The sequence below is a fragment of the Mastigoproctus giganteus genome, chromosome 8 (genome assembly GCF_048544385.1).
Source record: "Mastigoproctus giganteus isolate SK-2022 chromosome 8, ASM4854438v1, whole genome shotgun sequence".
Classification (NCBI taxonomy): domain Eukaryota; kingdom Metazoa; phylum Arthropoda; class Arachnida; order Uropygi; family Thelyphonidae; genus Mastigoproctus; species Mastigoproctus giganteus.
Window position 1 is genome coordinate 71,573,887 of NC_143582.1, and position 16,569 is coordinate 71,590,455.

Sequence of the window (16,569 nt, forward strand, 5' to 3'; positions counted from 1 at the left end):
TTAGTAATCAGTAAACATGCATAAATAACTGCCACATACTTTTATTCAAGCCCCAGATACACTGTAAACAATGTAATTTTTAAAATAACCGACTAGTGAGATAATCTCTACAGGGTTATTGCGTGTACGCATGCGTTGGACCCAGCACATAACTGAAAGGTATTTTTCAGTTTAACGAAGGTGAAAACAGAGTAGTGGTTGATCTTTATTTGTTTTCTTTTTGCTTTTAAGTACATGTTGCTTGGATGTGACTGGAAACATTTAAGCCAGATAGCAGACCTTGAATAAAGCCGGGGAGATTGGAATCAGCATATAAAGGACAGGTTTATTGATTCCAGCTGTTGAAGTAACTGTCAAAATACCGTATTTTAAACTTAAACATCAGTTTAATGATTGCTAGAAGAGAGAAAATGTAACAGAAGCAATTAGGAGGGGAGGGATTAGTGTTGTAGTATGGTTTTAGTAACAAGAGCCATATTGCTCCGTATGTTCTGAGTGTAAATTGGAGCGTTCTGTGGTCGATTTTCTGTTTGCTAGACGAAAAACCCGAGTTCCGGGAGAAAAAACCATGAAACCCTCGCCTGAGACCAACTAATTCAGATACGTTGTGAAAAAGACCCATTAACTGTAACGTTAATCTTAAAATTGTGTAAAACAATTGCGTGGATTAAATCCTCGAAGTAGAGATGGGCAATCATTAAATATTTTGTGTTTATTATTTTATGCAATTTGTAGTGCTGAGACTGTGCAATCAGTATTTGTATTAACATGTTAATTCTGATTATACAGGTGCTCATCAGCCGCACGTTAACGCTGTCTGGAATTTCATCCACGAGATAAAAATTGATAATCAGTGGTCCTTCCTGATTTGAACCATTTCTAGTCCAAATAGTGGTTGACCATGAGATTCAAGCAATTATGGAAAGCACAGTTACTTGAGAAACTTTTTTTGTAATCACATTTTTTGTAATCAAAGAGGCTAGTTTGATGTTTTAAACGTAGCAGTCGGACACTGGAGGAATTCTCAAAGGCCTCTTCAGTCGGAGCTGTAATTAGTCGATCTAAGAAGGCAGGCATATGCTCCCCCCATGATTATTCAAGATTGTTCAGCTCATGAAGACACTTAATAAATTTCAAAATGTTATTTTAAAGCTTTATTAGTAAGGCAGATGACGGATCTTAAAATCATACCCTCTTTGATGACTCCTGACTTCGCGGTTAGCATAATTGCTACGATCACTGTCTGTCCAGTATGAAAAGAGTCTGGGTTCGATCCCATCTTTGCTACAACATGGCCGAGTTAGTCTGGCGAGAGTTAAATGCTTTTTTAAACCAGAGTTATTTGGTTTTTAGGAGCATTAGCAACTAAGGCCATATTGCTCCGGGATATGCGGTGGTCATTCCCTGACCTTTCCGCATCCTCCGTATTTGGTGGTGACGGGCTCGAACCCCGATCTAATCAAGAAGCGTGTGCTACGCACTGCTGCTCCTTCCCACCTGGCTACGGAGGCGCCAAGGAAAGCCTTGTCTGACAAATTTGATTGTATACTATGATGTGGTTACAAAAGAATTGGATGCAAAATAAATTTTGATAGCATATACTTCAACAACGGAAGCCAACTCCAGCTGGCTTCCGTTTTCTAGTCACACCGACCCAGATGGTCGAGATGCTGAGGCTTTTGCAATTACTAATGACCTTGCACAGATTGTTCATTTACCTACAATGAATACCAGATAATCCTAATCATACAGCCAATACGCTTGATCTTTTTCTCACAAACAACCTTCTAATTACACGGTCAAAGTGAGAGGTCCTTTAGGCACTTCAGATAACAACTTGGTGATCGTCTCTTCTCCAATGGAACCTTTATCTCATGGCTATTCCCAACCTCGTGTTGTCTGGCATTACAAGAATGCAAAATGGGATGACCTGCGAGACTTCTTTTCTTCTTTTCCTTCGTCGGATTACTGTTTCAAAACTTCTGATGTCAACGTTTGCTCAGATCATGTCCGTGAAATTATTCTGGCAAGAATGGAATCCTTTATCCCAAACTCCACTTTAAAATCTTGTTTCTAATTCTTCAGTTTCATTTTCTGCCTACACCAAAGCTCGCAACAATTGTAAAGCAGTTATTAACCAGTCCAAACTAGAGTTTGAACAGGCTAAGAGTAGAAAACTTGCTTCTTGCCCTAATGGTAGCCAAGCATTCTGGTCTCTTGCCAAAGCTATTGGCCGCAACTTTTGGCCATCTCTGCTCCTACCTCTGTCCAAACCAGATGGTTCTGTTGCCACTTCAGCCAAGTATAAAGCTGACCTGATAGCATCCCATTTTTCTTCCAACTCTTGTATTAATGATCTTGGTAAAACACCTCCTACCATTCCCAACACGCTCCATTCAATGCCTCCTGTGGTCTTCCGTCAAAAGGATGTCAGAAGGATTGTGACAAATCTTGATGCTAAGAAAGCTCCAGGTCCCGATGGTATTTCTCCACTTGTTCTGAAAACGTGTGCTCCTGAACTTACTCCTTTCTTTGCCGCTTTTTTCACTTTTTTATTCCAAAGGTGTTATTCCTTCTGCTTGGAAATTTGCTCATATCCAGCCAGTTCCTAAAAAGGGTGACAAATACCTCCCATCCAATTATCGTCCCATTGCAATTACTTCTACTCTTTCTAAAGTAATGGAGAAATCAATTAACCACCAACTCTTAAACTACCTAGAAACCTTCCATCTGATCAACAATCACCAGTATAGATTCCGTCAGTGTCGATCCACCGGTGATATTCTTACTTATGTTACCCATTTATGGACTAATTCAATGGAAAGGTTCGGGGAAACACAAGTAGTTGCTCTTGACATTTCAAAGGCTTTCGATCGTGTTTGGCATAAAGATCTTCTAAACAATTTTCCATCTTATGGTTTGCCAACTGTTATTAGTAATTGGTTATCCAGATTTCTCTGTGATCACTTACTGTGGGTGATGGTAGATGGCTCTCTGTCTTCTAACTTCTCCACTAATGCCAGTGTCCCCCAAGGTTCAGTTCTTTCCCCCACTCTTGTCCTCTTGTATATTAATGACCTTCTTCCATTGACTGGAAATCCTATCCATAGTTTTGCCGATGATAGCACATTGCATTCCACTTTCCATTTTGAGAAACCTTGTCCTGCTCAATCAGCTTCAATTTCTCGAAAATCTGCTACCAATTCCTTAAACGCCGATCTTCAGGTAATTCTCCAGTGGGGCAAAGACAACTTAGTTGATTCCAACCCTTCTAAAACTCAGTCTTGTCTTCTATCTCGCAAAAAGGATTCTTCTGCTCCTATGCTTATCTTTAGTAACATTCCGATTTCTAGAAAAAATGATATCTCTTTTGGGGATTACACTGACTTCTAATCTCTCTCTTGGAACAAGCACATTACAAATATTGCTTCCTCCGCATATAAAAAACTTGGTTTTCTCTTTCACTCTCGGCATTACTTTTCTTCCAAACAGCTGCTCATTCTGTATAAATCGCAAATCCGCCCTGCCATGGAATATTGTTCCCACATCTGGGGTAGTGCCCCCAAAACCTCTCTCAGCCTTCTTGATGAGGGCAGTTAGGTTAATTAATGATTCATCTCTAACAGAGTCTCTCCACTCGCTGTCTCATAGACGTACTGTTTCTGCTGCATGCCTCTTTCTACAGATACTTCCATGGGCACTGTTCTTCTGAATTGGCTTCTATAATTCCTGCTTTGTCTTTCAAAATGGTCTAAACATGTGCCGCCACCAACCAACATCCATTTACTGTCCACCTTCAAACTCACAGAACCAACTTTTCATCTTCCTCGTTTATTCATTCAACTACCATTTTCTGGAACAACCTTCCTTCATACGTATTTCCTGAAAATTACAGGTCTACAGAAGTTCAAGTCCAATGTCAACAAACATCCTCTTTCGTCTTCTCAACCTCCAACCCAAGCAAGGTACTACAGGTTCTAATACCTCTCATGTTTGAGGTTTACATAAAAAAAAAAAAAAAAAAAAAAAATTGGCTTTTGACATTGTTGCACTTGGAAGACTACTCTACAAATTGGAGCAGTATGGTATTAAGGGTAAGTTGTTACAATGGATAAAAGGGTGGTTGTGTTTGAGAAGATAGAGTGGTAATCGATGGATGCTGCTCTTCATGGACTAATGTTATTAGTGGAGTTCCCCAGGGTTTGGTGTTGGGCCCACTGTTTTGTGAATTTATCAATGATATTGATGAAGGTATATCAGGCTTAATGTCGAAGTCTGCAGATGATAACTGGCATTACTGGCATTAACAACCCTGCAGACAGGGTTGTTAATGACAGTAATGGCAGTGTGCTACTGCAAGATGATGTAGAAAATTTGGGCAGATTGGCTGAGAAGTGGCAAATGAAGTTTAACATTGACAAATGCAAAGTATTGCATATGGGTAGAAGTAACCCCAGAGAAACCTACCAACTGTAGTACTAAACTTGGGGTGGTAGAAAATGAAAAAAAATCTGGGAGTAATTGTACAATCGGATATGAATTTTTCTGAGCAATGCAGACAGGCTGCCAGAGCAGGTCATGGGGGTATTCTCAATGATATACAGGAATTTTGATATTAGGGAAAAGTAGGTGATTATCCCTTTGTATAAGGAAGTGGTCAGGCATGCCTTGAGTTCTGCGTATTGGTCTGGAGGCCTCATTTAAGAAAGATGTAGAGCTGCTTGAGCATGTACAGAGAAGGGCAACAAGATTGGCGATGGGAACAAAGGGTTGCTGTTACCAAGAAAGGCTTAAGTTCTGCAAATTGCAGCAGCTGGAGACTAGCCACCTGCAAGGTGATCGCAATGTATAAGGCCTCGAATGGGTTGAGTATGCTGAATTCTGATGAGATTCTTCCACTTGCTCAGATTATGAACCTGAGGGGGCATAAATTCAAAGTGAGGAAAGATAGTTGAAGAATAGATGTGCGGAAATTTGCCTTTAGCCAGCAGGTGGTTAATTGTTGCAACAAACTTCCATCTGTTGTTGTGGAAGTTGATAGCTAAAATAAATCCAAGGCAGAATTGGACAAACTTTTAGAGGGAATGAATCTGTGAAATTGGATTCCCCCCCCCCTTTTTTGGGCTGATGCTACATAAGCTCATACGCTTGCTTTCTTGCATCATATGCCTCCATTACTACTACTACTACTTTTTATTCCACACCAATTTATAACACTGAAATGCTCTGCCAATATGCAAAATAAAACTACCAGCAAATCTGACAGACACCTGGAAATTAAGTGGGTGAGGAAGTCTGCAATAAGGTGTTTGCAGGCTTATAATTAGGCACATGGTTGTCATTTTCAGCATATCCTGTAAATGGAAGCAGACACATATTATATTAATGCCATAATGTGCAAAAGTAAGATGTATAATAATATTTATTAGACCAAGATATGAAGCTAAAAAGCTATTAAATAAAATAAACGCACAATAAAAAAAAATTTTATTATGCTAAATGTAATAAAATACTACATGAATTTTTTTTTTTTTTTTTTTGTTAGCTGTTGGCGCATCGGCTTCTGTGGCCATAATGCACCTCCCAAAGTTTTTGCATTTTTACTCTGATACAAGCCAGAGGCGGGATTCGAACCAGCGACCTTTGGGTTGCCAGGCAGGCACTTTACCCACCTGGCACTATATGAATTACTAAATAAATACTAATTATTGCCTGTATACATTGATAGGCACTCAATGATGGGGGTCAATACTTATTAATGCACAAGTAAAAGTCATTATCAACACCTTCCCCTGCCGTGTGTGTGTGTGTGTAATTATTAATTATGAAATGAATAATAATAATATAGCAAACAAGTGCAAAAGAGGAAATAAAAGGACTTGGTACAGAAAGCATGAAGTAAGAGTTTAGATATAAAAGGGCAAATGCCAAAATATTTTAAACCTAAAGAGATAAATTTAGATGACACTGAAGAGAATGGCTAAAATATCTGAATGAAAGTGAAAAATCAGAAATTTCAATGGTATTAACATACATTAAAAGTGCAAGAACCCAATGCACCAGGAACCATAAATGGCAAAAGCATACAGCACCCTAGAATAACAATATATAAAAATATAGAATAATATAAAATAAATTTCCATTATAGAAAGACAAAAAAAAAAAAAAAAAAGAATTTAGTCAGCTATGGCAATTTTGGAATTACAAACCATCAAATCATACAGACTTGAATGTCATGTTGATTGCACTTTTTGACAACAAGGGGATGGTATTACAATGGTGTTATCAATTTCTTCCACGAAGTATCACTGCTAATAAAGTCTACTACCAAGAACTTTTTAAACCTGTGAGGCATGCAATCCACTGCAAGTGACCCAAAAAATGACAAAATGGAAGGCTTCACCAAGACAATGCACCATGTAACACATCACTTGCTATCTTGCAATTTTTAAACAACAAAAAACATGACCATCATGCCATACCCACTTGACTCACCTGATTTACTCCACTTTATTTACCTGATTTAGCATCCTGATCTTTGGTTATCCCCACATTTAAAAGAGAATACAAAAGGAAAATAATTTAAGTCAATTTAATAAATCCAAGCATGGACAATCTAAAAGCATCGCACAGGAACACTTCCACAACTGTTCTGATCAGTGGTGGAACAAGTAAGATGCAGGATATTGAAGAATATTAACAATGTAAACATTTACCACTGAATAAAAAATTTTTTTTCAACATTCAAACTTTGAACAAGCCTTGTGTGACTGTCTAAATTATATTAGTAAATGTGTTCTATATACATTCAGTATCAGATACTACCATTGTGCAGGGCAAGAACAGAAGAGCATGATGTAGGCATATATTTATTTATAATCTACTTATTCAAGTCATCTAGAAAACTTTGCTGTGAGGAGAGAGATAAAAGTCTAGTAATAACTTTGCTCAATGGAGGGTAAATTACTGAAGGAATTTAGGATAGAGAACTGTACTCACATACCCTAAGAATCCAGAGTGTTGGAAGTTGGGATTATGAATGCATGCTCATATTCTGTATTAAAAATATAGTGAATATGAGCATGTGCTCAGGGTTTTCAGGAGCATAACTTCTAACCCACTAGTAAAGGGAAGTTACTAGAAGTTATGCTCCCAGTTTATACTCTTAATATTTTTCATTCATACAGTGAATGTTTTAAATTTCTGTTTACTATTTATTTCAATCCTCCAGCTAATATGGTAACTGAGAGTAGTAGTCTATTTTCAAGAGCAAAATTGCTAGACATTTACCTGTGATCTGATCTCTTATAAAAGTTTTAGACAAAATAAATAAGCAGAATATATATATATAATGTAATTAAACTATAATATGTAAAAATAAATATGAAAATAATATTTAATTTTTATACCTCTATGCTAAAATAGCCTCTGTCAACATAATCCCCAAGAAATAAGTATTTTGTTGTTGCAGGAGGTCCTCCAACTTCAAAAAGCTTCATTAAGTCATAAAATTGTCCATGAATATCCCCACAAACTACAATATATATATAAAAAAAAAATTACTGAACTGGCATCGCTTAAGTAATTTACTTAAAAATGCAAAAAATAAATAAATGAAATAAAATAAATACAGTAAAAAATCATAATTCCATTTCAGGTATTATAAATTGTAACAAGATGACTTGACATTAATTAATTATCCCATAAACCAGAGATTAACAATAAGGCCTTTGGGCCTTACACAGCCTTATGGTGGTTTCATTCATTCATTCATTCATGTGAGTGAGAGAGTGAGTGAGTGAGTGAGTGTGTGTTTTAGCCATTTCCTTTCTTGCAATCTCACAATGAATTAGTCTCTTTTAAACTATGCACTACATTCAAATGCAGTTTTTGGCAACTAATATCATATCAAACTTCATGCAAAATAAAAAATAATATTAATACAAATTCATAGGGTATGAAAAATGCAAAATTAATTAGAAAATTTGCACTAAACCATTGTTAATTACAGTATTTTTTATTATAAACTGAGGCACAATATGAAGTACTATACTACACTGAAGCCAGGTGGCAAAGTAGAGGTATATTACTGCAATGCTTCTTTCAACTCAAACTCAGAATTCTTTGAATGACAAAATCCTGAAGGTTCAGTGAGAGGGCAGAGTTGTTGCAGAACTACTTCTTGCACAATTTCAGGATTCTAAATAACAATCCAAAGATATTTACTTGTTTAATGTTAAATAAAAAATGAACAAATGGAATCATAATACATTTGATAAATTTTAGCCACTTCCAGTTAACCATAAAAATCTATATGGCCCACTTCTAACTTCAATTTTCAACAGCATAGCCCACACTTGAAAAATCGTTGCTGACCTCTCCCATAAGATGTTTATCACATCTTGACATTCCTGAAAGAGATTTTTAAACTTGATGCCTAAAGCACATTAATAAAATAATAATTTTCAATAGCATATACTCATTAATACATTTTAATGACATAAGCAATGGAAAAATGTTTCTCACACAGTACTACTTATTTCTATAGCTATGACAAAGCTACCCATGAAAAAATATTTTTTTAGCGCGATTCTCATTCACACACAAATTGGATAAAAACAACATTTCTTTGATAGCCAGAAAATAGCAAGGGGGATTATTGCTACCCAAATGCAGTACTTTGCATTTGTTAATTATCCCTTGATAAATGAAAAATACTGCACCCAGGTAGCAAGTAATCCTAGAATACAACACCATTTGGTTAGAATCAACTCAATTATACAGTCCAGCAAAGTTTCCTGAGCAATGCAGATGTGTTTCTAGGACAGCAAATTGCGCTGTCCTAGAAACATATCTGCATTGCTCAGGAAAAGATTGTTCTAGCAATGATATACAGAATTTGGCCAGCAGGGATAAAGAGGTGATTACACTACAAAGAGATTCAAATTTCATACATTACAAATATCAGTAGTTACAATTATTAATTTAATATCAGGTTATATAATAACCTGATATTACAGTGATAATTAGCAATTATAAAAAATTATATGTTTAAAATATCCACCTTCTTAATGTTTGATCATCTGCATCGGCAATTTGACTTTGCACACTGACTTTCATTTCCTCCAGTGTATATTTATACCCTGCCTTTAAACAAGCCTGATAAATAATAATCCAGTGATGTTAGATCTGGGGACTATAGACAACTGTTATCTAGGTCACAGATGTCTGGGACTCTAGACAACAGTGAATGCACTTTTCTTGCCTACTACCAAATGTGGAGTTCTTCAACCTAAGTTAGCAAGTGTAAATATTGCTTTATCTGATGTATATCCATATGGCTTTGGGTTCCAATTGCAGTTTGCACTTATCTCCTTTAGTGATAAATTTAAGCTATATTAATTTCAGATTAATGAAGGAATTGTCCTTACTAACAAAGCACTAAGATGTATTGTAATTAATAAAAAACTGTTACTGGGACAATAGAAATGGGCATGGGAAGGGGAAAAAAAAAAAAAAGTGATGTGCATGAGCCATTCATATTGCCTATTTATTTCTCTACACAAAGCCCCTGAGTAATAGACCAGGAATGTCCATGTGAATGAATGGCTTGATAATGATTTTAGTATTAACATTAGTTTTTAATACAATGCCATTAAACTAAGTCTTTAAGCACACTTAACAATAGTCAACATCATACAGACTTAATCATCTATAAAGCAACTGAACAGTTCATGTAATTTCACATAATTCCAATAAATTAGTGCATTAAACTAAAAATTATACTTTGTGTATACAAGTATAATTTCAGGAAAATCAACATACGTTTGTTTCATTGATAATAACAGGTAAAAGCATAACACTAAAATTTCATATTAAAAAAAAAAAAAAAAAAAAAAAAAACATTTAATAACAATGGCCAACAAAAAAAAAAAGTTTTTTTGCACCTCAAAGTTACAGATTCTAAAGGAAACTGATCTACTGATTTCAAAAATACCAAAATAATGTTTCGTCTTCTTTCTCTATCAAGTTCCATTGAAAGATATACTGAAATCAAAGTAACAATGAATAAAACAATTTGAAATATTATACAATAATGCATATACTATCTTAAAATTGAGTCATTCATTTTACAATACTTCAATCAAACAATGTACTACTGTATATATATGTTCTATTTCCTTAGAAATATCTGCCACTCTCTTGAGTGACAGATATTTCTTATAGTCTGTATTATTCCTTATAGTATTAATTAAGAGTGAAAGCAAAATGGACTTATAGTCCATTCTGCTTTCCTTCTTAATTAATCGCCAAGAATTGCAGTATCCCAGCAACCTTGGTACCATTTTTCCATTCTTACATCTCCCAAACTTTGAGAGAATAAACTGAGATAAGAATGAAGAAAATTAATCTTAAAAGATATTCAGCAGCCTATATCTTTATAACACTGCATGAAATTGACATCAAAGATTCATAATTATCTTCTTTCCTTTTCCCAAGAAATCCCTGTACAGCTACCTTAAACAATTACCTAGCTGTTATTCATTACGAAAATTTTTCTTTTTCAGTTTTGCACTGGAAAAATGCTTCCTTTAAGTAGCAGAATCCACTTCCTTCTTTATTCAGAGCTTTAAACAAAACTTTTCATTAATCCAAGCTTCATATGCAAAGGTAGAAGAATAACCTTATTTGCTTCAACCAGCAAAACACCTTACATTATTTCTACCTGGTAAAAATTCTTCCTCTTTTCCACTACTGCCCAACGTTTCTCTTTTGCAAAACTATCCCACAAACACAGAAAACAGTATTTTATGAAACTGTCCCTGTAGACTGGTGAGTAATCCAATTACCTTAAGATTACCACAGACATTTCAAGCAAAATAATGGTACTTCATTGCACTAAAGAATTTGAACATATTTTCATGTGTCTTTCAAGCCAACAAACTGGAGCAGAGGAAATGATAGGAATGCATTTTCACTGCGCAGCAAAACTGCTTTTAAACTTAATTTTGAGGCATCGATAAATATATGTTAGTCATTTGGATTGGGTTCAATGCACAGTTCATTCAGAAAACCTCTAATATCTCTAGAGAATCACATATGTTCCAATAACAAAGTATTTTAAAAACACTGCCGTTTTTGATACTGTAAACTTGGTTCCTGCTTCAAGTAACTTCTACTGATGTAATCTAGAACTGAGGAGTTCTTGCTCTTTAAATGAATTTAAATGACAAACTAAGTTATTCAACTCTTCTTGTTTAAGTGCAACACAATTTTCTGGTTGGTAGGCCAAATCTGTTAAAGAAGAAAGCATTGATGGGATCTGGCATCAGCAGATCTTTATTATGCAGAACAGGCCTTATTGCAAATGATACATTAGGATACTTGATGCTGGTATCCCTGGTATTTTTGTCATTCAAAAATAGCAGTCATCAACACAGTTATGAAGTTCTCACAACACCATAGGATAAACAAAAGCATGCTTTTAATTTTCCCAGTTAGTCACATACTTAGATCTGTAGTTCAGGTAGTAGTAGTAGTGGCATGTGATGCAAGTGTATAAGCTAATGCAGCATCAGCCAAAAAAAAAAAAAAAAAAAACACACCATTCCCTCCAAATGCCTGTCCAGTTCCTCCTTAAATTTATTTAACCTGTCAACTTCCACGACGACAGATGGAAGTTTGTTCCAGCAATTAACCACCCGCTGGCTAAAGACAAATTTCCGAACTTCTATTCTACATCTGTCTTTTCTTAATTTGAATTTATGCCCCCTTAGGTTCGTAATCTGAACAAGTGGAAGGATCCCATCAGAATTCAGCGTGCTCAACCCATTCAAGGCCTTATACACCTCAATCAGATCACCACGCAGGTGCCTAGCCCCCAGACACTGCAATTTGCAGAACTGAAGCCTCTCTTGGTGAAAGGATCCCTTCATTCCCCTCACCAATATTGTTGCCCTTCTCTGTATACGCTCAAGTAAATCTACATCCTTCCTAAAATGAGGCCTCCAGACCTGTACGCAGTACTCAAGGCATGGCCTGACCATTGCCTTATACAGAGGGACAATCACCTCCTTCTCCCTGCTAGCAAAATTCCTATATATCATTGACAAAACCCCATGACCTCCCTTGGCAGCCTGTCTGCACTGCTCAGAAAACTTCATATCTGACTGCACAATTACTCCCAGGTCTTTTTTAATTTTCTACCACCTTAAGTGTAGTGCCACACAGTTCGTACATTTCTCTGGGGTTACTTCTACCCATATGCAGTACTTTGCATTTGTCAAGGTTAAACTTCAGTTGCCACTTCTTAGCCCATCTGCCCAAATTATCTAGATCCTGTTGCAGTAGCACACTACCATTAACAACCCTGCCAACCTTTGTATCATCTGCAAACTTCGACATTAAGCCTGATATACCTTGATCAATATCATTGATAAATATACAAAACAACAGTGGACCTAACACCGAACCCTGTGGGACGCCACTAATAACACTAGTCCACGAAGAGCAGCACCCATTGATTACCACCCTCTGTCTTCTCCCACTTAACCATCCTTTTATCCATTGTAGCAACTTACCCTTAATACCATTCTGCTCCAATTTGTACAATAGTCTTCCATGCGCAACAGTGTCAAAAGCTTTCCTGAAATCCAAATATATGATATCAAAATTTTTTGCATCCAGTTGCTTTGTAACCATATCATAATATCCTATCAAATTTGTCAGACAAGACTTTCCCTTAACAAACCTATGCTGTGTCTGTATTATTGCTGCAGTCTCTTGTCTAGATGATCCTGCAATGCATCTTTAACCAGTGAGTCCATTATTTTATCCGGAACAGAAGTTAAACTAACTGGTCTGTAATTACTCGTGTCACCCTTCGATTCCCCTTTGTGAACTGGGGATACATTTGCACATCTCCAGTCCGTGGGAACCTCCTCCGAGTCCAAGGATGCTCTCATAATTATAGCTAAGGGTTTGCTTAGTTGCTTTGCTGCCTCCTTTAATATAACTGGATAGATCCCATCCACCAGGTTCTTTTCTTATGTTTAACTTCAACAATTTCTCCTCCACTTTGCTTTCAGTTATTACAAAATCATTAAGTATCCTGCTACAATTTGATAACCTTCTGCCATTTTCAAACCTTAATAATTCCTCATCTGAATGTAGATGCAAAATACTCATTCAGTTTGTTTGCTATCTGAGCAGGATCATCAACAGTCGAACCATCGATGTCAAGTGGACCAATCAGATTCATCCCCTTCCTTTTAGAGTTTATATAAGTAAAGAAATCCTTGCTGTTTTTCTTAGCATCTTTTGCCAAGGATTTCTTGTAATCTACCTTCGTCTGTCTAACCTCCTTTGTGACCTGATTACAGACTAGCTTATATCTGCCATAAGCTTCTGAGTCGCTTGATAATTTATATGCATCCCATGCATTTTTCTTCTCTGTTACAAGTCTCATTAGATAACCATTTAGGCCTAAACCTTCAAAATATTTCTTAATAGGTATGAAACTTTTAGTAGCATCCACGATTAATTCCTTGAATGCTTCCAACTTAGAATTTACTGTTGGTAACATCGTCAGTTGATCCCACTGTACAGAATTTAAAAACTGTCGGAGACAACTGTATTCACCTTTACGGAAGCAAAAACCCTTTACTTTACCCCTGATGGTGATTAAATCTTTAAGTAAATCCCACATCAGTGCACTGTGATCACTGCCACCTAGTGGTTCCTTTATCTGCAAATTCTTAATACACGAATGATCACTGCTGATAACCAGATCAAGAGTGTTACTTTCTCTGGTTGCCTCTCGAACATGCTGCTGCAGAAAACAATCATCCAATAAATCCACAAAAGTCTGACTAGTGTGTGAGTGACCAACCCACAAGTTCCAAGCAATATCTGGGAAGTTAAAATCCCCCATTATAAGACATTCAGATTTACTAGCCCACTATTTCTCTGTACAACTGTTCATTGTACTCATTCGAGTCATTAGGCCTATAACACACTCCTACTCTTATTTTTGCTTTCACAGTGCTTATGTCACACCAAACTGACTCAACAGTGCACTGTTCATCTATATCAACTGGATGCACTTGTTTTTATTTTATGTTTTTCTTAATTAACAGCATAACACCTTCTCCCTTTCTATCCTGTCTATCCTTTCTGTACACATTGTACTCCCCAAATTCCAGTTCAGCATTCCTTATATCTATGTGACACCACGTCTCTGCTATCCCAACAATATCCGCTTTTGATGTCTTGACCAACACTTCAAATTCATCAAATTTATTTACTATACTTCTAGCATTGGTATACATGCAAGCATACATGCTATTTTCCTAGTTACCCTAACACATCCCATATACCCACCTATTTCAGGAGGACTGCCATCCATCCCTGAAACCCCCAACTCCAGGTCGCTACTTATTCTAATAGAAGTTGTGCAAGAATCACCTTCACCTCTGCCTATGGCTACTGTTAAACTATTAGTCCTTGTATCCACCCAAGCTATCAGTTTTCCGACCCACCTAACACTGCCTCGATAGCATCAGCAAATATTCTTGCACCCTTTCTGTTTAAGTGTATCCCATCCCTGTAAAAGCAGTCTCTCCTGTTAACAAGTACAGTCAGGGCTGAAAAAAATTCTACCCCTTGAGCCTTGCACATTCTTTCCAGGGCCGAATTGATCGACAAGGCTCTCATCATATACTCCCTTCTATCGTGTCTGGGCAGAATTGCAGACACTTTCAAATTCAACTCTAATTCTCGGCTTTTGTTCAACAGTGACCTGTACTTGTTAAGTAATTCTGCCGGTCTCCTACTCCTAATATCATTAGTGCCAACGTGTACAACTATATCACCTTTTGTGCCCTTAAAAGATGATATCCGCTCTACAATGTCATCAACCTTTGCCCCTGGCAGACATACCCTGGTCCTGTTCCACCTATCCTTTTTACAAAGCATGTTTCCCGTTTCTCTGACAATAGAGTCACCAACAACTACTATTTCCTGTGGGACCAGCGCATTCTGCTTTGGGGGTTGCCGCTGTGTTGCGTGATGACCAAGTGCAAGCTCTGGCGTTGATGTGGGCAGCTGAGAGCTTGATGGGCCCCTCAATTTAGATCTTTCGAGGGTATCCGCCCTGTCCTTCAAACTCTCATATAGGCCCACAATAACGCTGAGTTGTTGCCCGATTTCCTTACATCGCGCACGCACACACACACACAAAGACATCCCCCATGGAAATATCATGTTCCGTTCCAGAGAATTCGGCTAACATTTCACAAGTCGCACATTTTTTTGGCTCTGATGCATTGGAGAATCGCCCTCCCTCAGTTCTCCCCCGAGTCACAGCACTCCTGCCACTTTGTGCCCGTTGCTTTGCTGCTCTAGTTTGAGGCATGATACTTTAAATTAATAAAATCAATAAATTAAATTAATTAAATGTCAATACTACGCTATCTAATAGAAACAGTGAAGCGTATTACTCTATAAATTATACGTTAGAGCTACCTAACTACCTCAATTAAAAATTTGAATTCCCTACCACTATATACAAAAACAATGGCTGCAAGATTCGAACGAAATAACAGTTTTACATATATTAAGTATTACGTATATCTACAAAAACTGTTTATCTAAATTAAAATAAAAATAACCAGCGTAACTATAACTATAAGACTACGTATTAAGTACAATATAAAATAACAATTATGTAAATAAAAGGCAAACACTTATCGTTTTTTCGGAGCCTGCAACTCACAGCTGTAATTTTTAAAGAGAGTCAGTGCCCTCTCTTACAGGTAACACAATAAGCATACAATTGGAGCCTAAGTTTTCTCCTGATCACTAATCCACAGAGCAGAAACTGTCACAGTGATCTGAGACACTTCCTTCGATTCTGCTTAAACATTTTAACAATACAATGTTAAGAAAAACACAGAAGAAATAAACAATATGCAATAGAGAGCAGATAAACTGTGCATATACTTGCAATACAACTGTGTTTCTGTTACTGAAAGTGAGAAGTGGGAAGCAGACAGACAAGGCTGAACATACAAATTCTCCCCAACATTACTGCCATCTATGAGCACACATCCAAACATTATTATTTTCAGGTAATACAAAAGATTAGTATCATATTTACTTCCCTGAATTGTAAGACATAGTAAACACAAAAAAAAACCTTTAAGTATAAATTTTGGTGTGATGTGAGATTTTAAGAATTATTTTTGAAATCATGCATAAAAATTGACTGCAATAAAATATTAGTTGAATTAAAATCATGTTGTCCAGTTTAAGAAATTGCTACAGACAAGATTATGTATTCACATGATTATTATGTGGGCGAATCTAGAATATGTTTAAAGATAGGGTGTCGAAGCGCATATGTCTGAAATCCACCTTGCTAGCATCACTAATCTGACTCGGTACGTCTGGAAGGATCATAATGAACATGTACTGGGGAATTTTTTTTTTTTTAAGGGCAAACAACGATCGGAAGCATTTTAAAGAAAAATTAACTTAAGAATAATAATAAAGATCAAGGATATTCAC

General features: G+C 36.6%; 1 protein-coding gene across 1 annotated transcript in view; it reads right to left on the reverse strand.

Moving 5' to 3' along the window:
• The window catches only part of LOC150081621 (serine/threonine-protein phosphatase 2B catalytic subunit 2-like), a 148,012-nt gene that overhangs the window by 101,356 nt on the left and 30,087 nt on the right, over positions 1-16,569 (reverse strand). The window contains exon 3 of the mRNA XM_090380569.1: positions 7,410-7,534. Coding sequence (XP_090236695.1) covers positions 7,410-7,534 — 125 coding nt within the window. The remainder of the gene's footprint in view (positions 1-7,409; positions 7,535-16,569) is intronic.